General features: G+C 52.2%; 1 protein-coding gene across 5 annotated transcripts in view; it reads right to left on the bottom strand.

Moving 5' to 3' along the window:
- The window catches only part of RAP1GAP2 (RAP1 GTPase activating protein 2), a 190580-nt gene that overhangs the window by 85344 nt on the left and 81885 nt on the right, over window positions 1-23351 (bottom strand). For all 5 annotated transcript variants that reach the window (XR_007459191.1, XM_049636796.1, XM_049636792.1 and 2 more), the window contains one exon: window positions 16136-16220. Coding sequence is in view for 4 of the 5 variants with exons in the window: in XM_049636796.1 (XP_049492753.1) it covers window positions 16136-16220 (85 nt within the window). In the remaining variant the exon portion in view is untranslated. The remainder of the gene's footprint in view (window positions 1-16135; window positions 16221-23351) is intronic.

The following is a 23351-nucleotide window of genomic DNA, read 5'->3' as shown; positions in this document are numbered from 1 at the left end:
TCAAGCCCCCTCCAACTTTTTGCCCAGACTAAAGCAGCAGACCCCAATCTGATCTCCCTCCTTCCACTTTTGCTGATCTACAGTCCATGGGGCCCATGCCCACCACAGAGCTCTCTGTGAAGTCGAAGGCACAATCTGGACGCACAGCCCCAGAGCCCTGAACCAGGCCGGGCCACCAGCTCCTGCCCTCGAAGCCCCACCCAGCTGAGGAGTCCAGGCTAGCTCCAGGGTCTCTCAAGAGTCTTGCCCAGGTGACCGGGTGATCGTCCTCCTGGGGCTGAGGCCGTAAGTCCCCCGCCCCCTCCGTGTCCCTGACGACAGCTGATAGCCAATTCCCAGAAGAGACCATCTGGGTCTTGGTGCACAGCACCCCCCACGCTCGTGCATCAAGGAGATTTAGAGATTATCAGTGAGCTGGAAGTCCCTGCCGGGGTGTTTGCACGCCCTGTGATATTGCGTTTTAAACATGTGTGTCTGTTTACTCTCCCTGCCAGGGCTTTGCTGTCCGCCCCGTAGCCAGGCAACACTATCTGACCTGGGGGACCGTGAGGGGGACTTTCTGCGCCAGGCAGGTCACCTGGGGAGGGTTATCTAAGTGCAGCCAGTCTCAGCATAATGAAGCTCCTGTCTCCTCTCCCACACCTTGCCTTCCTCACCCTCAGATGATCCCGGGCTACAGGCCCACAGGTCCACAGCAGACCACTCTGATGAGATGAAGTAAAGTAAATGGGAGGAAGAGGACAGTGTGTGGTAAGAGGCCAGGCAACGGCACCTCCTTTCAAGAAAAGATTGGACAGCTCCAAATCAGGGCTGAGTGAAGCTCACATAAGTCACTTTTCTGCCCTCAAGGCAGGGTAATATATTTCCACCTGGATGGGGGAATCAGCAAATTGCTGACCTGAGGTGACAGAATTGAGGTCACATCTCAGCTCTCAACAGTATGAGTGCTGTGTGGCCTTTGCTCTGTGGAAAAGCTTAGGGACAAATGACGTGCCTACCCTCAAAACCCAAGAGCGGGGAAGGCCATTTGAACTCATATACTTTGGTCATGGGCTCCCAAAGCAATGAAGTCAGGCAGACAGACAATCAGCCACCGAGCATGGAACCCCAAAAGAGGAAGACCTACTGTGTGTTGGCTTCTCAGATTTCCTTAGAAAGTAGGGAAAAGTCCTCCATCTTACAGATGAGAAGCTCAAGTCTAACAAAGCCCAGTGTCTCCCACTGAACCGTGGAGGTGGCCTGACCTTGCCGTAGCTGAATAATAACCCCCTCCAAAAGATGCTCTTGTCCTGACCCTCAGAACCTGTGAATATATGAGGTGAATATAAGGGGAATTGGGTTGTGGATGGAATTAAGGCCGCTAAATCGGCTGACCCTAAGATGTTTAGAGGTCCTAGACCATACAGGTGTGCCCGATGCAATCAAGAGTCCTGATAATCAGGAGGCCAGACGGAGAGAAGCAGGGAGACGGCAAAATGGGAGGACTTAGCCCAACGTCACTGCTCCGAATGGAAGGGAGGAGCCCCGTCAACACCTTGTTTAGCTCAGTGAGACCCACCTCAGACTTCTCACCTCCAAACATGATGAAAAACCTGTGTTATCTTAAGCCGCTAAGTTTGTGGTCGTTAGTTTCAGCAGCCACAAGAAGCCAGTACTGACCTCTTGACAGGAACCATCCAAGAAGATTTTATGGAAGGGAGGAGCACCATGCCTCTCACTGGGTAACCTCTCCTCGCTCCTCAAAACTGAAATGCTCTGTGGCCTGGGGTGAACTTTTACTTTGGTATTTTGATACCTGCCTTGAAGCCCTTTGCTGACCTTCAAGAAACCAGGTGTGGACCCCTGACCGCCACTGGGCCTGGGACTCATGCAGCAAGAAGAAAGGCTGCCCAAGCAGGTGGCAGAGAACCCAGACATGCAAAGAAGACTTGGGGCCCTGCCTGTCCAAGGCAACTCAGGCTGGTCTGATGAGCTGGGATGCCTGGGCCTCCTGGCTCCCACCTATGCTGCCAGCACTAACCTCAGGGGCCTTGGGCTCTGGGTCCTGGCATCAGCCCTGCTCTCTAGGCGACCAGGCCCAACCCTGACACTTACTAGACCCTTCCAGCGCTGGAAGATCCACCTTCCTGCTCCCCAGATCTGACCGTGGTTCCTAAGCTACTTTCTGCTTTACTATTCTGGTGTTTGAAGGATTTGCTCTGAGGCTCCCAGACCCCCAGGATCCATCCCCTCATGGGGTAGTTACAGAGAGAGCATCATGCAAGGATTTCCTGCCTTTGTGAGTTTACCCAGGCTGCCCTTGTCTTCACACCCAAGCAGGGACCACTGGACCCCTTAGTGGAGGTCATGTCTCATCTTGGGTCACTCTCAGGGGTAGTTTCTGCGGCTTTTGCCTCCTTGCAGCCATCACACCCTCAAAGACTAGAGATCGTATCTTCCTAGTTCAACAAAAGGTCACCAAGTATGAGGAGACAGAGAAAAATAAGTCACAGCTCCTGCCTCCTGCTTCACATGGCCTAACTCTCCTGACCACAGAATGACCACCCCAAAAGGACACTCAGATGCTGTCCCAAACTCTATCTGGACATCCAAGGGGAGGTTAGGAGGGGGGCAGGGAGTGGCGGGGATCCAACTGGATTCTCAGAATCATCCTGATCCCCAATACATCTCTGGGGTGAGATGCAATTCGGGTCTCCTGAGCCCAGGCCACCCACCAGGACTAGCCTCTGAGAGGGAGAACCCTAGAAAAAACAGGTGAACATCTGGCAGAGGTCTTAAACCCAGCCACTTTCAGGAGCTGGGGAGGATATGAAGAGCATGTCCCTCCCAATAATACTGAAAGGAATCTTTCAACATCATGTTGGTCAAAGGAAGCCTATGTGAGGACTAACTGGGTGGGGCCAAGCCCACCAGCCCTCCACCTCACCTCTCCCATCCCCTTCCACCCTTTCTCCCACCTGCTCACCCTCCACCCTCTCCTTGCCTCTTCTCCTCTCCCCACCCCCTTTCCTTTCTCGCCAGTCTCCCTTTCCTCTTCTGCTGCACATGACGCCACCCGGTCATCCACCCCTCACTCCTGGCTTTCCATTTAGAGCTAACCAGCCATCATATTACATCTGACATTTCAGAAACTTCTCTATCCTGCTGCCAAATCAAATCAGCTCAGGGGCACCTGCGTAGCTCAGTAGGTTGGGCGTCTGACTTCGGCTCAGGTCATGATCTCACTGCTCGTGGGTTTGAGCCCGCGTCGGGCTCTGTGCTGACAGCTCCGAGCCTGGAGCCCGCTGCAGATTCTGTGTCTCCCCCTCTTCTCTGCCCCTCCCATGCCCGTGCTCTGTCTTTCTCTGTCTCTCAATAATGAATAAATGTTAAAAAAAATTTTGAAAAAAAAAAATCAAATCAGCTCAGCCCACATCATTTGCTAACAAACCCAACTGACTCCCAAAACGGGCTCCATTTCCGTGTGTAACTAAGCCAGGGGGGCTCCAAGGGCTCCCTCCACAGACACCCTGCCAGGCCAGCCTCCTGCTAAGGGCAGGGCTGCTCCCATCCAAAAGAGTGTGTCATGCCCGCTGAGGGGCCAAGTTCACAGACTTGAGTCGCCTCCTCCTCTCCAAAGAGCCAACCTCTATGTTATAAAGTTGAAATAATTTAGCAAAATAATAATAATGTCTCTACCCACAAAGATTTGTCACTGTTTGTTTGCTTGTTTGTTTTAATCTTTTATTTCATCTTTAGAGGACTCTTCCAGAAATTAGTATCTCCTACAGAGAGGAAACATTTACCTAAACTTCAGCAAATCCTTCTGAGCTGCTTCTGTTTTTTTCCTCACTGGTTAAATGCAAATAAAATCAAATTTAACTCTTTTTATTACAAAGGAGCACAAACGGTGAGATCCCATTTATTTATGCCTCTGTCTGGGTGTACAATGCCGAGATGTCTGTACCCTTAGCAAATGGTAGGAAGGAACATGTCTGGATGGTAGGATTATTATTAGGACTTTTTTCCTACTTTCTTTGCACTTTACAATTGCTCAATTTTTTAAATAAGAGACATGTATCATTTTATTGAAAATAGTTTGGTTTTTGTTGGGTTTTTCACTTGCAAAAAAGTCTTATGAAAATTCTCCTCCAAGAAAATACTAAGTTTTTGTTCAATGCCACATTCTTAAGGCTGGATCGGTCAATGAAGACTCATAACTATCTGTTATGAATATTTTTTTAATTTTTTTTAACGTTTATTTATTCTTGAGAGAGAGACAGAGAGACAGAGCATGAGCCAGGGTGGGGCAGAGAGAGGGAGACACAGAATCCGAAGCACGTTCCAGGCTCCGGGCTATCAGCACAGAGCCCAACACGGGGCTCAAACCCACCAACCGCAAGATCATGACCTGGGCCAGAGTCAGATGCTCTTGCCTGTCATGTAGCCCCAGGCCGAAGGAATGTGTAGAACTACCAGAAACTGGAAAAAGCAAGCAAGGATTCTCCTCCCCTAGTGCCTCTGGAGGGAGCACAATCCTACCGACGCCTTGGTTTCAGACTCCTGGCCTCCAGAACTGCGAAAGAATAAATTTCTGTCATTTTAAGCCACCAAGTTTGTGGCTTTTTGTTATAGCAGCCCCAGGTAAGGAATATATACTCCAAGACCTGAAACTCCATTTCCACACTCATCTAGGAGCAGAGAATCTGCCAGGGGCCGGGGTGGGGGAGCCAATGGGAGAGACACACACAGGAGGTACTTACTTGGGCTCATAACTGTGGAGGTGCTATCTCTTCAGGAACAAAAAAAAGAACCCACCATCCACTGACTCCCAAAGTACCAGACACACTAGGCAAGTGTCAGGTAAATAACACACATGCATGGGAGTGGGGGAGAAAGGCAAGGCATGGAATCTGGGAGGGCCCCCTCCCAAGCCACTCTCTTCGAGGAAGTGTCTATGGCAGCTGGAAGAGAAGAAGAGTGGGATCATCAATGAAACCACCCCACAAGCATTCAGCTCACTGCCCACAATAATAACCACTGGCATCCATTACATACCAACACGTAACACGAGCATGTGCTTTGCGAAGCCCTCATTCACCCACTGCCTTCTGTAATCCTCGCAGCAACCCTGTGGGGTGGGCTCAGTCTACAGATGAAGGGACTGAGATTCACGGATCACTGAACTGCACAATGTCACATACTTACTAAATTCCAGGCCCAAGGCTCTGTCCCACACATTCATCACAGGAGGCAGGACCCAAAATAAGCAGGGATGTCAGAGTTGGGGTTAGGACAGCTGGTCAAGCCTTCAAAGGCAGGTGGCATGACTAGGGCTGGAGCAGTGAAGGAAGCATCCCTTGGGAGACTCCCAAAATGCCAACTGCTCTATTAGGGCACAAGACCTGTCTAGAAGCATAGACTCGTTTTAGTATTAGCCGCAGGCAATAGGAATTAGGAAGGACACTCCTAACAGGGATAAACAGATCGTGAAATGCATTCCAAGGCCAACCATGGACTCTCCAAGGCCCTGAACTGCCTGAGTCTACACTCAGTCCAATCCCAAAATCCTTTATGCAGATGCTGGCCTTGCAGGTCCTTTCTGTCACCATGGGGATCAGCCTCGCCTGTAACCCCTGACTGGCTCTGGGCAGCCCAACCACAAGGGATGGAAACATGATCCAGAGAATAATCCCTCCCCGAAAACCCCTTCCCTAAGTCTGAGTTTGCTGGGCAGGACCCTTTGTTTGGGTCTTTTTCCAAGACCCTCACTGTCACCCACATTTATCAGGAAGGGTTTGGGATCTAATACACAGGGCTCAGGTGGGGCCAATCACACAAAATGCAATTTCAGTTTTGTTCATTGGATAGGGAGAGGCACCTCAACCATGCTCGCCAGGTAGAGCAAGAAATCAGGAGAAACTGAGAAGAAACTATATTAACAGAAAAATCGGTACACTTCCTTCTAGACTTTCCCTCTAAGCATTGCTGTTCTCTGGAGGAATCATAATGACTAACATTTCTGGAGAACATGATAAGTGCCTCTGTTCTAAGTGATAAGCATACATCATGTCAATTCATCTCCACCACAACCACACGAAGCAGGTTCTCTTATGTCTCTATTCTACCAATGAGGAAACTGAGGCACAGAGAAGTTACACAGCTAGGAAGTGGTAAAACCCTAAGCCCAGGCAGACTGGCTCCAGAAACTGTGTTCTTAACTACTACTCAATATTGCTTCACATCTTTGAGAAAGAACCTCAAAGGGGCCCAAGTCCAGGTCAAAGGAATGAAATTAGCCTTCACAGTGGGGTAGACCATGCGGCCTGTCAGAAGGAAAGGGGGATGGGCTAGGGACTCAAAGGACAGGGGAAGAGGGTTCCCAGAGAAAGGATTCTGGAAGACTAGCCATTCCCCCCACATAAGGGAGAGAAGGAACAAGGCCCAAGTGGCCCACGTGGCTAGTCCAAGTCCTGTGGTCTAGACTCCAATTAGCAATGTCTAAGAACCAGGGTTCCTCTCTGATGCCTCCAGTTCAAAGGCCAGGATCCCAAGGCTACAGGGGAACAGGCCACGGACTCTCATGTGCTGATGGCTCCCAGTTCCCTAGAGAGAAGCCCTGACTATATGTTTCTCAAGGGCAAGAACCACATCATCACCATCACCATCACCATCATCAGTGCCTGACTGGCTCAGTTCATGGAGCATACGACTCTTCATCTCAGGGTTGTGGGTTCAAGCCCCATGGTGAGTACAGAAATTACTGAAAATCTTTTTTAAAATTACCATTATTATCATCACAACCAATTATTGACCATCTACTATGTGTTAGGCACTCTACTAGCTACCTCATGGATTACCTCATTACTTCTCACACCCCCTCCTCCAGGTCAGATGGCCATTGTCCCTCCACTACAGGAGAAGAAATTACAGGTTAGGGAGATTAAGTAACACACTCAAATGATTCACACAAAGGAGTCTGGAATAGCGTTTAAGACAGCACCGGCTCCAGAGTCACACAGACAGACCTGAGTCCATATCCTGGCTCTGCACTCACCAGCTATGGGACCTTGAGCAAATAACTTAACCTCCTCTGACAATTTCAATCAGAGATGCCAGAAGTAATTCATCTCAAATGTCAACTCCAATGACTGGCGGCAGCTGCCTGCAGTGCTTTGATGGAGAGGATTCTGAGACGGCATCCAAACTCATGGGAAAGAGTACTGTGATCAATTACTAACATCCACCATGGGCCAGGAGGGTGGAGTGACAGCACCAGTGTCAGGGATTTGCCATTCCACATCTAGAGAAGCACCACGGCTTAGAGAAACAACCATACAAATACACTTATATGACCAGTGGACCTTTGACTAAAGCACCAGAGCAACTGAAAAGTCTTTCCATATATATATGGGAATACATGGACCTAGATTCCATATCATGCCATACACAATTAAATTCCAATGCGTCTGAGACCTACAGCTAAAACCATAAAGCTTCTAGAAGGAATCTTTGTGATATGGACTGAGCATGCACTTCTTAGGACACTGAAAGCAACAGATATAAAATGAAAAATCAGACATCACCAAAATTAAAACTTCTGCTCATCAAAGGCACTGTTAAGAAAAGGTATGAACTAGGGTGCGTGCCTGGCTCAGTAAGCGGAGTGTGTGACTCCTGATCTCAGCATTGTGAGTTTGAGACCCATACTGGGTGTAGAGATTACTTAAAAACAAAATCTTAAAAAAAAAAAAAAAGTAATGAACTTGCATCCCTACTAAGTAAAGAATGCCTACAAGAAGACAACCCGACTTTAAGGGGGAACACAGGGCAAAAGGAACTATGAGACAGTCCACAACCATGTGAAAAAATGCTCAGCATCATTAGTCATCAGGAAAACGCAAACTAAAACCACAATGAGATGCCCCTACATGCCCACTCAAGTGGCTAAAATTAAATAGACTGACAATGGCAAATGTTGACGAGGATGTGGAGCAATCGAAATTCTCATAACATCGCCAGTGGGAATGTAAAACAGTACAACCATTTGGCAATTGGCAGGCACGTATAAGGTTAACCATTCACCTACCTGTTGACCCAGCAATTTCACTCTAGATATTTACCTGAGAGAAATGAAAACACATCTCCGAAAAACAAAAACAATAAAACAAAACAAAGCAAATCAGAATGTGCATAGCATTTGGCTATTCATTACAGCCAAAACTTAGAAATAACCCAAATGTCCCTCAACAGGAGAATGAACAAATTGTGGCACATTCATACAATGGCAATAAAAAGGAACAAACTACCAACACACTGGCAGCTCGAGCAGACCTCACAGACCTCAGGCGGAGCTGGACACAAAGGAATACATAATACAGGATTCCTTTCAAATGAGCTCTAGAACAGGCAAAATAAACTCATAGTGGAAAAAACCAGAGCCCTGGTTGCTTCTGCGGCAGGGGCAAGTCGTGGGGTGGGGAGGAGGATAACTAGAAAGGGACACAGTAGAACATTCTGGGGACACAGAAATTTCCTATCTCTGAATCTGGTATAGGTCACATGAACATATTAATAAAAGTGTAAAGTTAAGATTTACGCATTTCAACGTAAGTAAATTTTTTAAAAAGCAGTTACACCTAAAGAGATGTGCAAGAAGTGTAAGCTAGTTGGCCTTAAAGCATGAACAAAGTCAGGACAACATACGTGTGTGCACATATGCACGCATGAAGCATAGCTCTCTGCAGGTGGTGCACACAGAGACACCTCCACGTTCTTAAAGCCTCCGAGGTGCATCCCCGCAGACACAGATGCAGGCAAGTCCTTTCTCATGGCCACACTGTCCTTGGGCTCCTGGGAAGTAGCTCCCAAGGGGATGATATCTGAACAGGTGACATAAATGGGGTCTGTGTGGGGACCAGAGACAGTCCTCCCAGGGCCCAGGGCATCACCGAGAACCTCTGCCGCAGTAGTAATGAGAGAACAAATATGCCTCCTAATTCTCACATGCCCCTCCAGGGCTTGAAAGGGGGAAACCAAACCTTCCTGCTATGTCCTTGAGCCCTTGTGCCCCAAGAAGGTCCCCAATATCCTTCCCACAAATGGTTCTGTACCTCATCCATACAAAATTGGTAGATCTCAGCGGGGGGCTGACACCCCCTCACCCAACCCTAATGGAGCGGGGGAGCAGTCTCCCTTCCAAGCGTGGACAGAAGAGAGGAGGCAGGAACCAGGAACAAACTAAAGGGCTGGCGTTGGGCCTGGGGCCTGGGACCAGCTACGAGCCAGCTACAAGTCCAAGAGCAAAGCTCAGCCCTGCCCCCGTGGGGAGTGAATGGCTGATGGGAGCCTTTGTGCCAGTCTGAGGGCAGTTCCTCTCACACCTTCTCCAGCCCCCTTTGTGCGAGTCTGAGGGCAGTCCCTCTCACACCTTCTCCAGCCCCCTTTGTGCCAGTCTGAGGGCAGTCCCTCTCACACCTTCTCCAACCCCCTTTGTGCCAGTCTGAGGGCAGTCCCTCTCACACCTTAAAGCATGAGCCTGGGAGGGTGTGAGGAGGAACCTGCACAGCTCTGCCCAAAGGGAATGAAGAGGGTGCAGAGAAGAAGGCTCCTAGGACTCCGTTTTCTTCCCTGGCATCTGGAAACTAATACCCTCCTGACCTACCCTTGAGGGTTTTGAGAGCATTAATGAGTCATAGAGAGCAGAGTACCACAGGAGCAATGTAGGAACGAGACTTCCTGTTCATCTCCACAGGAGGAACCCCAGGCCCCCATTGTCATCTTCTAGAAGAGAGAAGGTCTGAGAGGGACTGCCCTCAGACTGGCACAAAGGGGGCTGGAGAAAGTGTGAGAGGGGGTTGCCCTCAGACTCAGACAAACGGGACTGGAGAAGGTGTGAGGGAGGTGGGGGGCTGCCCTGATGTTCGCACAAAGGGGGCTCGAGAAGGTGGGGAAGGGGCTGCCCTCAGACTCACTCAAGGGAGGATGGAGGAGACTGAGAAAAGGTCACCTCCCAGCGTCCCAGGCCACTCCAGGCCTAGTGGAGACCCAGAGGCAAGTACAACAGTTCAGGTCAAGGTCAGAAGAAGTCCCAGCAATGTCACCTTCAACGAAACGCCCAGCACATTTACTGTGAGCTGGGAGAGAATCGGGAGGGTCCACCCCAACCCTTCACTTCACGAAGCCCAGAAAGGTTGTCGTCTCCGGTCAGTCCCAGGGGGTTAGCCCAACCCCACACTTGCCATCAGGGTCCTTCCGCCTCCCCCACCCCGCCTCCCCAAGAAGCCACCCTCACTCCTCTCCACCCCACTGAGGAGCCACATGACACATTTGAGCTTGTCACATGCTGAGCCATATGGTTTCTTCTGCTCAGTTAAGGCCCCCTGTAGACAGCAGGTTCTTTGAGGGGTGAGGACTGTGGCCTCTGTTTGACCCCACAGAGCCCAGCGTAGCGCTGGGCACACACAGTGAGCCGTCTCCAAATGCCTATTGATCCATTGGGCACGGAAATCAGATCATAAAAACTGTGGACCTGGAAGCAATCCACAGCATTCCCAGGGAGACAGCCCCAAACCCCTCTCCCAGCCCACCCTGCACCATCCACAGTGTGAGTTCGGGCTGGAACTGGGCTCTCGTTCAGCCCATCTGCTTAGCATCTCTTTGGTTGCTTTTTCTCAGTTTCATATTAGAAAAAAAAGAAAAAGAAAAAAAAACCCTGAAAAACACAAACAGCAAAGGGGCGGGGGAGGGGGAGTGAAGACCAGTTGCATCAGGCACCCAGCGGGGGCAGAGGCCTGGCCTGGGGAGGCTGGAGGCTTCCTCTGTCCCGGAAGTCCCCTCCTGGTGGGAGGACAGACCAGACCAGCCGCTGTCCTGGCTGTGAGGAGCCGGATGCGGGGAGCACTTTCCCAAAACTGGTTTGGGTCCTGGAATTTGGACCACAGGAGAAACACAACTATCTTCAGGGGGAGTCTAATTTCCCACCCGATTTACCTACAAAAGAAATGAATCATCATCCATCCCTGACATTCTGTGACTCCCAAGCTAATCCACCAAAAGGGTGTGCCTGCCACCCCTGCCCCAGGCCTGTGGGGCCAAGGGAACCAGGGGAGACCCGCCCCTGCTGCCCAGATGCCGGGAGTGGGGCAGGGGCAGTGCCACAGAGCCCCCAGGGCCGGAGACCCTGGAGAGAATCCGGCCCCACCCTGAATGTCTCAGACCTCAGTGTGCAATAATAACCTAGGGATGTCGGAAGGTATCAGCAAAGCGGAGGCCCGATCCCGCCCTGGACATGGACATCACAAGCACCAACCCAATCCGTGCAGGTGAGACCCCACCTAAGACTGACGAGGAAGGAGGGAGCCTCGGGCCGCATCTTTAAGAACACATGTGCAAGGGCTTAATTTAGAAAAGCATTACCTAGAGACAAAGAGTCTGCTGGGATGTAACATTCAAGCGAAACCAGAGAAGCAGCAGATGAAACACAGGCTCTTCCGACCTGGATGTCCCGTACAGCCCACAAGGCATAAACATCCACCAGGCACCACCCCAGCCAGGGGACTCAGAGAACAGGGCGGTCGCAGCCCTCAAGGAGTTCCATGCAGGGAGGTGTCAGGATGACCAGCAACATGACTCGGTAAGTGCAGTCACAAAAGGGACGCTCCCTTCGCGATGAGCAGGCTGGCGTGAGGCTTGTGGTTGTGACCACATGAGTCAGTCTGCTTTGCCAAAGGACAAAAAATATCCTTGCCACAGCCAGCCTCCTACCCGCGGCCACAGGCTAAGTCCTTGCCACAGAATAAATCCAAGTAACAGTCATAAAGAGACTTTTAAGTCCAGGTACACCACACACACACACACACACACACACACACACACACTGACACCAACCACAGAAGGGCCTTGACACCACTGTGAGTCCTCGGGGTGACCCCCGACATCTTCCTCTGAGTCCTCAGCTCTAACCTTGGCCTTGGGGCTTTGGACAGTACATTCGCCCCATAGGTTGCTGCTCTGCTCTGAGGCTGTCCGAGGTCCCGATCAGGCCAGCCCTCCTTTAGCCCTGCCAGCCTGCTGGGCCCTGTGCTGGCCAGAACAGAGCAGGGTCAGGTACCCAGAGTACAGTCATAAGTAATTTTTTGAAGGAATCACTACGTTCACTAATAAACTCTTCCTTGTGCTCCAGATTCGTGATCAGCCCCTTCCCTCCTATATCCACGCGTCCTCCTGGTTCCTCTCTTTCAACATTTCCACTCACTCCTCAACACACCCCTGCCTGCTGTCCAGTCCTCCCTCCCCGGAACTGTTCTGAGTTACAGCAGCAAGGCCACCAGGCCACTGCACGCTCCACATCACGCCTGGCCTCTGCAGCAGCTCACACAGCTGCCCATTCCTCCTTTGTTAAATGCTCCTCCCACCCGGTCTCCAGCCTCCTCCACAACAGCCTTTGCCTGGGGGAGCCCCTCAAGGGGCCGCCCCAGGAATCTCTCCTCTTCTCACCGCACCCTCTCCCTGGAGCGCCCACTGCCCCTTGCCTGACCTTCCACTCCAACTTTTAACTCCCACCTCTAGAAGAATGGGTCTAGATTCCTGCCTCCAATCCAGACCCTTCTTCTGAGTCTGGCCTCCAAATACTCAGCGGCTCACTGACACCCCCATTTGTGTCTCAAGCATGTGCGACACAGCACTTAGAACTTAAGCCCTCACCCTCCCTCTTGAGTCCACCATCTCAAAGAATGGCTGTACCATGCATCAGTTGTTCCCAACCTGGAGCCGCCCTTGCCTCCTACCTGTCCGCAAATCCTCCTGTCTCATCAATTTACCTCCTAGGAAATCGAAGATCTGATCACTTCCAAATAACTCCACAGACCCCTCAGAGACAGGCCACCGTCATTCCCTAACCCCCTCTGCACTGGACTCCTTTGGTGGCCTCCCAACCCTACCCCACTTTCCACTCTGCTCCTCCTACAAATTCTCCACCCAAGAGCCAGGGTGATTTTCCAAAAGTTGCATCATCTAGGTAGTGCTCTAGCTAAAATCTTCAATGACATCAGTGCCCTTAGTTAGGATAAAGCGCAAAATCTTTAACGAAACTTCTAAGGGTTGAGGTGGGCAGGATGGGCAGACTGAGTGAAGGGGATAGAAGATACAAGCTCCCAGTTATAGAATAAATAAATACGGGGATAAAAGGCACAGCATAGGAGCGCCTCAGTGGCTCAGTCAGTTAAGCATCTGACTTTGGCTCAGGTTATGACCTTGAGGTTCATGAGTTCAAGCCCCACAGCAGGCTCTGTGCTCTCAGCCTGAAGCCTGCTTCAGATCCTCTGTCTCTCTGTCTCTCTCTCTCTGTCTCTCTCTCTCTTTCTCTCTTTCTCTACCCCTCCCACACTCTCTCTTTCTCTCAAAAATAAACATCAAAAAAAAGAAAGGCACAGTATAGGGAAGATAGTCAATGGTGCTGTAACAGCGTGTGGTGACAGGCGGCAGCTACACTCGTGGGGGGCACCGCGTGACACGGAGACTTGTCAAATTGCTATGCTGTACACCTGAAACTCGTGTAACATTGTGTGTCGACTATACTTCAACAAACAAAAATGTTCTCAGACCAAATTAAAAAAATAATAATAAAATAAACAAAACTTGCAAGGGTCTGCCTCTCCATCCCTAACTGGATGCTCTGACCATTCTGCCCTCCCTCCCGCCTCAGGCCCCGCCCCTCCCGCCTCAGGCCCCCCGTCCCTCCTGTCCCAGGGCCTACAGACCCGGCAGCAGTGCTTGTGCATAGCAGTCTGGAATGCTGATTCTGAGAGTCTGCACTCCTAAGGAGCTCCCAAATGATGCGGGCCTTGCCAGTCCCTTGGCCTCACTTTGAGTAGCAAGCATCTGGAACACTCTCCTCCACTCTGACTGCATCTTTGCCCGACGAAGTCCTACTCAACTCCCAGGGCTCAACTTCAACATCCTTTCCTAAGAAGTCCTCCCTGACCCTCTCCAAGGTTAGGTTGGATTCCCTCACACACCTCCCTTGTATTGTCCCCAAGCTATGCTGGGCTTCTCCTTTGGAACACTGATCACACCTAACAGTCCATCCTGCATCTTAAAGTTAGTTTTTCAACTTTCGTCTCCCTAGCTAGACTACAAGCTCCAGGAGGGCGGGCACTTCGATGCCTTGTTCGCCACCAGGTCCCCAGCACTCAGCAACGGGCTTTGCTGGCACATGGTCAGCACTTGCGGTAGAAAGCTGTTTGGTCTTGCCTTCCCTGCATCCACCTCCCCATCTTCTCCTCATGACACCCTAATTTTTCTTTGAGGAACCACCCTTCCCCCCACTCTCAGTTCTTTGGGCTTAGAGAGTGGGCCTGCGACCTGGGTCTGGCCAATCAGAGCCTCCATCATTCTGGCCGCAATGATTGGTTCAGAGACAGACAGGTGACCTACGCCAGGCCCTCAAGCTTCCTCCCTGAGACTTCCGCTGGAACTGCTGGGGGAAAGATACTCTTCTTTCTACTGAAGTTACTTAGCAGGTAGGAGCTACTGTCACCATCCTGCCACCACAGAGACAGAGCTTGACAAAGAATGAAACCAACAGAGAAGAGAGATGGAAAGAGACAGATCTCAGATGCAGCCATGCCTGGAGTCTACAGTTGCCATTAGAAAGCAAGAAATTCCCTTTCATGCTTAAGCCAAAGTGAGTTTATGTTTCTGTCACTGGTACCCAAGAGTCCTGACTAATACAACATTTGAGCAAATACTGGGTGCTGAATGAATTAAATAAGCATGTGAGTAAGTAAAGCCTGCCAAGAGAACTCAGGGATTCCTCCTCGGAGACTTTCAGGGTTCTCCCCACAAACTCCTACCACCCATGAGCACAGTGACAAGCATCCCACATCCAAACTTGCAGACCAAGGGGCTGACACTCAGAACGCTTCTTGGCATTACTCCGTGCAAACTGGCTGACAGAGGCTGTCTGGCTGTCAATGCCCCTGGGTACTCCTCCAGGTGGAAAGCAGGGGTGTCCTCACTCAGCCCTGCGCCCCACCTATTCCAACCAGGGCAGGCTCTGGCTGTCATTCCAGGATATTCCCCCTTGTTGCACACCCTACAGCTCTCCACGTGGTGGGCATTCTGTATGGGATGATAATGGAGCGGTGGCTCTCATCCACTTCTTGGTGGGGTGGGGGGGGTGGGTAATCACTGTGCAGCAGATCGGTCAGGGGAGAGGGGGGACAGCAGAAAGCAACAGGGGAGAGATGCTTAATCATTTCCTTGTGAGTCATTTCACAGCAGAGCCCCCTGGACAGAGATAGAGGCTGGCATAGATGTCCCTTCAGATGACTCAGGAAGCAGGTGACCTCTTTAGAGCTAGTCCTCACCTGGCAAACTGTGGGAGGGAGGGAGGGAGGGAAGAAAGGGGATGCATTGCTGCCTAGGCAGGAATACTGGCTGAGCCTAAGTCCTCCCTGAGAGCCAGCTCAGCCCTGTAACCATTCTGGGGGGGGGGGGGGGGGGGGGGGGGGGGGGGGGGGGGGGGTGAAAGATGAAGGGGGAAGGGCATGGTGGGGGAAGGGTACAGTTGCCTCAGGCCCTCTCCAGGAATGAGTAGTTATGGCCTGGGGTTCTGGGAGACAGTCTCCCAGGAAAGAGACTTGTGAATGAAGTGCGAGTAGGAAAAGAATTACTGACCCCAAGAAGCTCCAGGGCAACTCTCCCACATGGGGATGACAGGGCCAGCCCAGGAGGGCCAGTCAGAGGCAGGTAGACCAGCATGCAAGTGCCATTCAAGTCCCAGGAGGGTCCCACCCCACAGGACCCCCGCCTCCCCCAGCCCCAGAGCAAGGCAGCCCTCCTGGGCAGTGGTCCCTTAAGGCACCAGGCTGCATTCCAAGTCTCCTCGCTTACTCCTGCCTGAGTCCCTTGTGCTGGACCCCACAGCTCCCCAAGGCCTCTCGCAACCCCATTCAGCCCCAGTCTATTTCCTCACTGCCCCTGACACCCCCAAGCCTCAGTCACACTTTCCTCCCACACTGGTGAGCTCAAGTGGACACTGCCTCCTGAGGTGTCAGGGCACTCTCTGGCTCCCACAGGATGGAAGTTTCCGGGCCTGGGACTGAAGGGACATCCACCTCCCCTTTCCACTCACCAACTCTAAGCCTCTTACCTTCATGGTGGGAGGCGCAGTAAGAGGAGGGGACAGCGGCCGGTCTGGGAAGGTCACATCCGAGCTGTTGGCCAGCTCCTGCTTCCTGTGAAGAGGCCACAGAACACAGAAGACATGAGTCAGGGCCTGAGCCATTCCCTCTCTGCCAAGAGCAGCTGGGCATGAGGACCCGGTCTAACACACACTGCGTGAAACCAGAGTGGAATGCATCCTCTGCTGGAATGTCCTAAACCCTCCAGTGGGGCTATTCCACATGTGGTTCCTGCACCAGCCACATGGGCATCACCTGGGAACTTGTTAGAAATGTAAATGCCCAGGTGCATGCCAGAGTCTCCAGCGACGGGGCTAGGAAGCTGGGTCTTACGATCCCTCCAGGCGACTATGATGTCCACTGATGTACCGGGGCCACCACTCTTAAGACATACGGGACCCACAACACCTAAGGGCCTCCAAGGCACCAACAAATGCTTCAAGGCATCAAAATAAACGAACTGTTTTACCACAACAGCAAAGTTTGACACAGTGGAAAATAACTAGGCCCTAAAACTGTAGCAATTACCGTTTATCTTCAAGTTTTTTCATTTGTCAAAATTATAGGGGTTAGCAAAATACTCTACATGTATACGTTTAGTAGATGTATTTCAAAATACATTTTAATTAAGGACCAGCAAAAAGACAGAGACAGAAGAGGAGCATAAACATTTGTGATTCATCCTTCCTGGGTACCCTTTGCCCCCTCCCCCCCCCCCCCCCCCCCACCCCACACACACACCAGGGCCAGAGAGCTGACCTCCGGAGGATGGGGCTGCCTGCTGTGTAAGCTGCAGGTAGAACTTATTTTAGTTCACGTGGGCTAGGACCATGGAGAAGCAGCTAAACAGAGTTATGTCACCATGACAACATGACTGTGACAAGTTCACTGCTCTCACACACTCCCCACTTGCCATCTGGCCCTTGCCGGTGACCAGGGAGTGCTAGTTCGCAGTCTCATCACCAGGCACGATGTTTGCAGTGAGATAAGTCTCCGGAGCAATGATTGATTATGCAACAGGGCCAGCTGGGCAGAACCTGGGGGAGCCCCAGACGAGGGACTATGGTGTCCTGGACGTGCCTTGGCTATCTCCCGGGACAGCAGCGAGAGGTGAGGATATGACAGGCCCAAGAAGACCAGGCTGAGCCATCAAAGCTCCCAACTCTGCTGCCGTCTCCTTCTCTAGAGCTCCACCCTGAAGCAGCCAAGAGAGTCAGCCTGACACCTGGGTCACACTTAAATGACCAAAGGACCCCCACTGCCACCTTGACAGAATGCTTCTTGTACTTTGCAGCCCACATCTCGCCAACGGGGATCACAGCCCCAACCCCAAGCCTCCTTCATGAGAGAGGCCCGGCCTCCCCACAGAGCCTGGCCTACCTGCCTTTCCAGAGGCAGCCCTTGCCCTGAGACCCACACACCACCCCAGCCTGGCTCCCCTCAGCCCACAGGGCAGGCCCAACCTAAAAGAAGACAGGCCAGGTGCCACGGGGCCCTGTCTCCCCGGCACGACCCCTGCCTGCCTCCGCAGCTGGCCATGCCTCATCCTCATCTAGGCAACCAGGGAAGGAGACCGCGTGAACATCTTGGCAGAGGATCCATATGACCCCATTGACCTCAGCCTGCCAATCCCCCTTTCTGATCCTCCATCTGCCTTGCCCCTCCTGTCTTCCTGAACCCAGTCTCTCTCTGAGGGCAGGAAAGGTGGGGGACCCCCTCCCTCCGAGTCCAGACTACAACCGGCCCAAGAACCAGCAGGGCCACGACTCAGCACATGTACGTGTGTGCATGCACACACGCACACACACACACGTGAGGAATGCATGAGGCTCCTTCCACCTCTCAGAGCCACCGCCTCCCCGTTATGGCCTGGAACCGGTGTGGGGTCCAGCCCAGCTGCTCTGGCCCTCACCTGCCTGTGGACCCCACAGAGCTGCGTCCCAGCACAGACTCACCCCCTCCGGTCACTCTGCCTTTTCCCCTGCAGCCTCTGCTCCGTCCTCAATGGGCCCAGCCTCTGAGAGCCACGGTGGGGGAAAGGGAGTGGCGGGAGGGAGATGATCAAGGATGGGGGCACCACCCTCGGGTCCCCTCAGGTGAGAATGGACAAGGGCTGCTCCCCTTGGGGCCTGGCAGCCAAGGAGGAAGAAGCATGCAAGGAAGGCAGAGGAGGCAAGCCCCCTACCCAAAGTCTACAGGGCTGTGCAGGGGGTTAGCTGAGGACCTCTGGACTAGTCCCCTGGAGGGAGCTGTGGCAAACTTGCCTGACAGCAGTCCTGGCTCTCCAGACACACTAATCCCAGAGGAGGGCAACACTGGCAGGTCAGCTGGTCAAAGGACGCTCAGATACACAGTCACACTGTCCACTTCTCTCCCTAAGGTACTCAACGTCCCCTCCCATGGGACCAGAGCAGATGTGATTATTACTCAAGGTCCCTGAGTCTCAGGCAAAGGACCACTGCCCCCAACGCTCCCTGGGCTGAGCCCGCCTTCCCTGCACCAGCCCGTTTTCCCTGGATGCTGGAATAAGCCCCTGGGACCAGTCTCCAGGGAGTGGTGAGGACAATTTGTGGGGAACACAGGGCGTCTTCCAGCCAGAAGGATTTCCTGAATGATGTCTGGAGCCTGGAAAGTGCTGGAGCAGGAATGGGCACCAGGGGCTAGCAGCTTTGCACCAGTTCTGGGCTCTTCCGAGATACCAGATGTGATGCCTGGGTAGGTAGAAGGCAAGACTGCTGCTCTCAGAAAGATCCGAACTCAGAGTACACCCAGGACCTTGGCTGCAAATCGACCCTTCACTGATCGGTATATATAGACGGCTCAAGTGGCCTATGGGAGGGGAGGGGACGTGTGTCCCCTTCCCCACGCTCAACTCCGAGGAGCCAAAGGTACTTAATCAAGAGCCAACCGCCTCTTATGGGTTGAATCACGTCCCCCCCAAACAATATGCTGAAGTCCTAACCTCCAGGCCCCATGAATGTGTCCTTATTTGGAGATGTAATCAAGAGATCATCAGGGCCGTCCCTTAATTCAATCTGGCTGGTGTCCTTACGAGAGGAGAAGGTGGCCATGTGAAGACACAGACACAGGGAGAACGCCACATGACAATAGTGGCAGAGACTGGAAAGAGGTGGCGGGAACACCGAGGGTTGCCAGCCACTGCCAGAAGCTGTAGGAGGCAAGGAAGGAGTCTACCCCAGAGGCTGCAGAAGGAGCAGGCCCCTCTGACACCTTGATTTTGGACTTCTAGCCTCCAGAATAGAGACAACAAAGGTTTGTTGTCTTAAGGTGCAGGTCCGTGGCACTTGGTTACAGCAGCCCCGGGAGACAAATGTGCTACCCAAGTCCCAGGTGCTAGCCTCGGCCTTGTAATTGGAGGACCAAAAACAAAGACGATGAAATCCCTGCTTCAGCGTCATCACCCCAGCCATGGTCAGCTGGGCTCAACCTCGTCCTGCCCCCGCCCTCACAACCAAGGACATTCGTTTGGGAGCCACCCTCCCAGGGACAGCCAGGCCCAGCCCAGTCACCAGCTGGTACTGTGATAAGACGAGTAAGAACTTCGGTGCTCAGCGCCATTCCAGCCGAGAGAACTGGCAAACAAATCATACATAAGTCGGTGAAAGTGACACGATTACACCAAGAGATAACCTTCAGTCTGCTCTCATTTATTAGAAGCATAAGGCAAAGTATTAGCAGAGGTGGTGTCCTTACTATTACTTATAACAACTTTCTTGTGACCCACGATGATCCTGACATTATCACGGCACTGAGTCTGAAACTGCCTCACTGGCCAAGCCAGCTGAATGCTCATACACAGCTCTGATGACATGGGACCCATGGGGTGGGGGGGGGTCGCCGGGGAGAACAGAGAGGCGGCAGACAAGGGAGGAAGAAGATCATACAGACAGCTAAAAGAGAAAGGTGGTAAAACAGGCAGGAATGGGAGGGTCAGGGGCCTCCTCCAGCCTCCGGGGGTCCTGGAGGTGCTACCCACGCAGCATCCCTCTGCCCCAAAACCATCTGCCACTGAGGGTCTCTGCTCTGGGATTCCTTCCCAGAAGCATGGGCAATCCTGGGGCAGCTGGGAGAGGGCCTGGCTGGCTTTAGCCAAATGCAAACCTCTGGAGGAAGTGATCAGAGAGCCTTTGGGAGAAGCTGAGAAAGCCAGGAGATGGGTCACCAGATGGGACTGTTCACAGGGCACTGGACACACCCCAGGTGGGGGCCCTACTTACAGTACCCTGGCCTCCAGCTCCTCCCTATCCAGCTTCGATTTCTCTACCCTAGACCATTTGAGGCCACCGCAGCCGCCATGTCCCCCACACTTCTATGAAAGTGCCCTCCACTAGGGATCAAGGGACTCCCAGGTTCCAGTCTGGCTCCACCCACCACCCCACTGCATGACCTTGGGTAGGTTACCTCACTTCTCCACATCTGCAAAGATGGGGGTGATGATGTTCTGAGGAATTAAATGTAATGGCCGTGAAATAAAACATAAAATCCTATACAAACGTAGACTATTGTTATTTTCATCATATTTATTGTTACTATAACCCAGAAAATGGTGATCTGGTCTCCGAGTAGAGAGAGAGAAGTGAGGGTCCAGGACTGTTTAATGTCTCTGAAAACATTTCTGGCATCTCAAATAAGCACCCATGCTAGCCCCAGGGAACTACTCTCAGGAGCATAACCACTGGTTAATAATCAACAGGAAAACCTTTCACCTATCAGCAGATGGCTCTGGGGCCAGGTTTAAGCCTTCCTCCGGAAGAGAGTTCTCCCAAACCCACAAACCCCCTCTGCATCTCTCACCCCACCAGGTCCCCAGCCACCCAGCCATGCTTGGCTGGGTTTTCTCCCATTTTCCAAATAGCCAAGCTAAAGGAATGCAGACAGTTGGCCACTATAAGAAGCTTCCCGGGAAAACGCAACCAAAAAGGAATGAGGCATACCATTCACAACAGCCAAAAGGTGGAAAGAACCCAGTGTCTGCACGCAATGAATGAATAAACAAAATGTGGTCTGTGGATGGAGTATTATTCAGCCATAAAAAGGAACAAAGTACTGACCTATGCCACAGCGTGGATGAGCTTCGGAAACATTACGCTACGTGAAAAGATGCCAGACACAAGAGGCCACGTTATTATGATTCCATTTACGTGAAATGTCCAAAACAGGCACATCCAGAGACAGAAAGTAGACTAGCAGTCACCAGGGGCAGACAGAGAATGGAGAGGAACGGGGAGTTTCTTTCCAAAGTGATAAAAATGTTCTGGAACTACATGCTGGTGACAGTTGCACAACTTTGTCAATACACTAAAAAGCATTGGGTATAAAAGGGTGAATGTTATGGCATGTAGATTAAAACTGAATTTTTAAAAACGAACAAGAGAGAAGGGGCTAACTGGACTCTAGTTCTGTCACTTCTGCTTACTGTCCTCTCTGGCTGCCCTTTGGTGCCCGCAGGGCCCCAGGCTGTGCAAGCTCTGGCTGTGCGGCAATGCTTCAGACACTGACTGGGATCCCAGCCACGCCCTTCGTCCCCACTCCCAGCCCTCAGGAGTACCTGCACTGTCACTGATTTGGAGAGATCTTCTGAGTTCTAGCTGATCACATTTCCCCATCCTATACAACCAACTAAACCACAAACAATAGGAAATAACATAATATAAAAGATTCATGAGAAATCATCGTAAGAATCAGACACAATGAGAGGAAAGAAGAATTAGAAGCCTGACGAGCTGAACCTCAAAGTCTCAGTCTCTCTGCTTTCTCATCTGCAGAATGGGCGGGCTAACTCCCAACGCCCATTCCCTGAACAGGACTCAGAAAATTGTGTTCAACTCCTCGAGGGCTAGTGTCTTGACAGTTTTTATGGTGGCAGATACTTATGTGGTCCCTGGGTAAGGCGGGCCAGGGGGACGGATGAGCAGGGGACACCAGGCTGGGTGCAGGCTGAGGTCCATACCCAGAGGAGTCTGCCTTGCCGGCTACAGAGACCCCAGACCCAGCACACAATCACATAACCCTCATTCTGGCAGCAAGCAGTGCTGGGGCATCCCCATGGTTGGAAGCACCTTGAGAGGCTCCGTGCAGGCATGGCCAGTCACCCGGGCAGCAGGCTGGATGGAGTAGAGAGAACCAGGCTCTGGGCTCAAGCAAGGCAGGTGGGCAGTGTGTACAGTAAGATCAAAAGCACTGGCTTTATGGCCCAACAAGCCTGGATTTGAATTCCAGCCTTACTGATTAGCTATGTGACCCTGGTCAGGTCACTTCATCTCCATGCCCCTCAGTTTCCACATCTGTAAAATGGTGTAACTATACCCACCTCACCAGTGGCCTGAATAAGCCTGTAAAGCACTTAGCACAGTGCTTGGCACACAGCAAAAACATGATACCTGGCCACTGTCGTTGTTGCCAAGGCAGCCATCAAATGAGGGGGGAGGGAGTGGGCGCAGGGGAGGGGGGGGGGTCAAGGCAGAAAGTGAATCCGAGCACAGAGAGGAGGCAGGGACAGCTTCAAACCTGGGGGAACTCGGATGCCCACGTACTTTGGACCCTAAGTTTGGGAGGCAGGGACAGGAGAGCCCAGCCACTGTGTGGGGGCCACCAGGCTCTTGGCACATGCGCATGGCTTGATTTCAAGCCCCAAAGGGACAGACGGAGAGGTGAGGGAGTTAATGTCTGTCCTGTGCTGGGGCCGATGTGGAAGCGGAGAACAGAGCCCCACGGGGCTGGCGGGGAGGCGAGGGGACACAAGGGGGCACAGGATTCGGGAGTGAGAGGTGCCAGCAGGCGAAGGGAGTGAGTCCCAGTGCCCCACCGGTTCCCCTTGAGAAGAGCAGGCACTGCTCACCTGGAAGCATCTGGCATGGTTGACTCTGGTGTCATGTCCCATCCCCGTGCACACTCTAATTGGTTCCTGGAGATTCGGACCCCAACTCTGGACCTTTGATGACTCAAAATTCCCCAAGGATGCAAAATGGCAAACCCCCGCCCCCACCATGCACACCCAATCCTGGGGTTCATGGACACAGACCAGCAGCCCTGGGAGAAACCATTAGAAACCATTCAACAGCCTAATCACACTGACAAGGACATCGAGGCCTGGAGAGGCAAGGGGAGGTGCCCAAATCCCACAGGCAGCCTCTCTCCTGTTCTCCAGAGAGCGCAGTTCCCAAA

This window comes from Panthera uncia, chromosome E1, assembly GCF_023721935.1.
Source record: "Panthera uncia isolate 11264 chromosome E1, Puncia_PCG_1.0, whole genome shotgun sequence".
NCBI classification, from domain to species: domain Eukaryota; kingdom Metazoa; phylum Chordata; class Mammalia; order Carnivora; family Felidae; genus Panthera; species Panthera uncia.
This window is presented reverse-complemented; position numbering and strand designations above follow the sequence as displayed.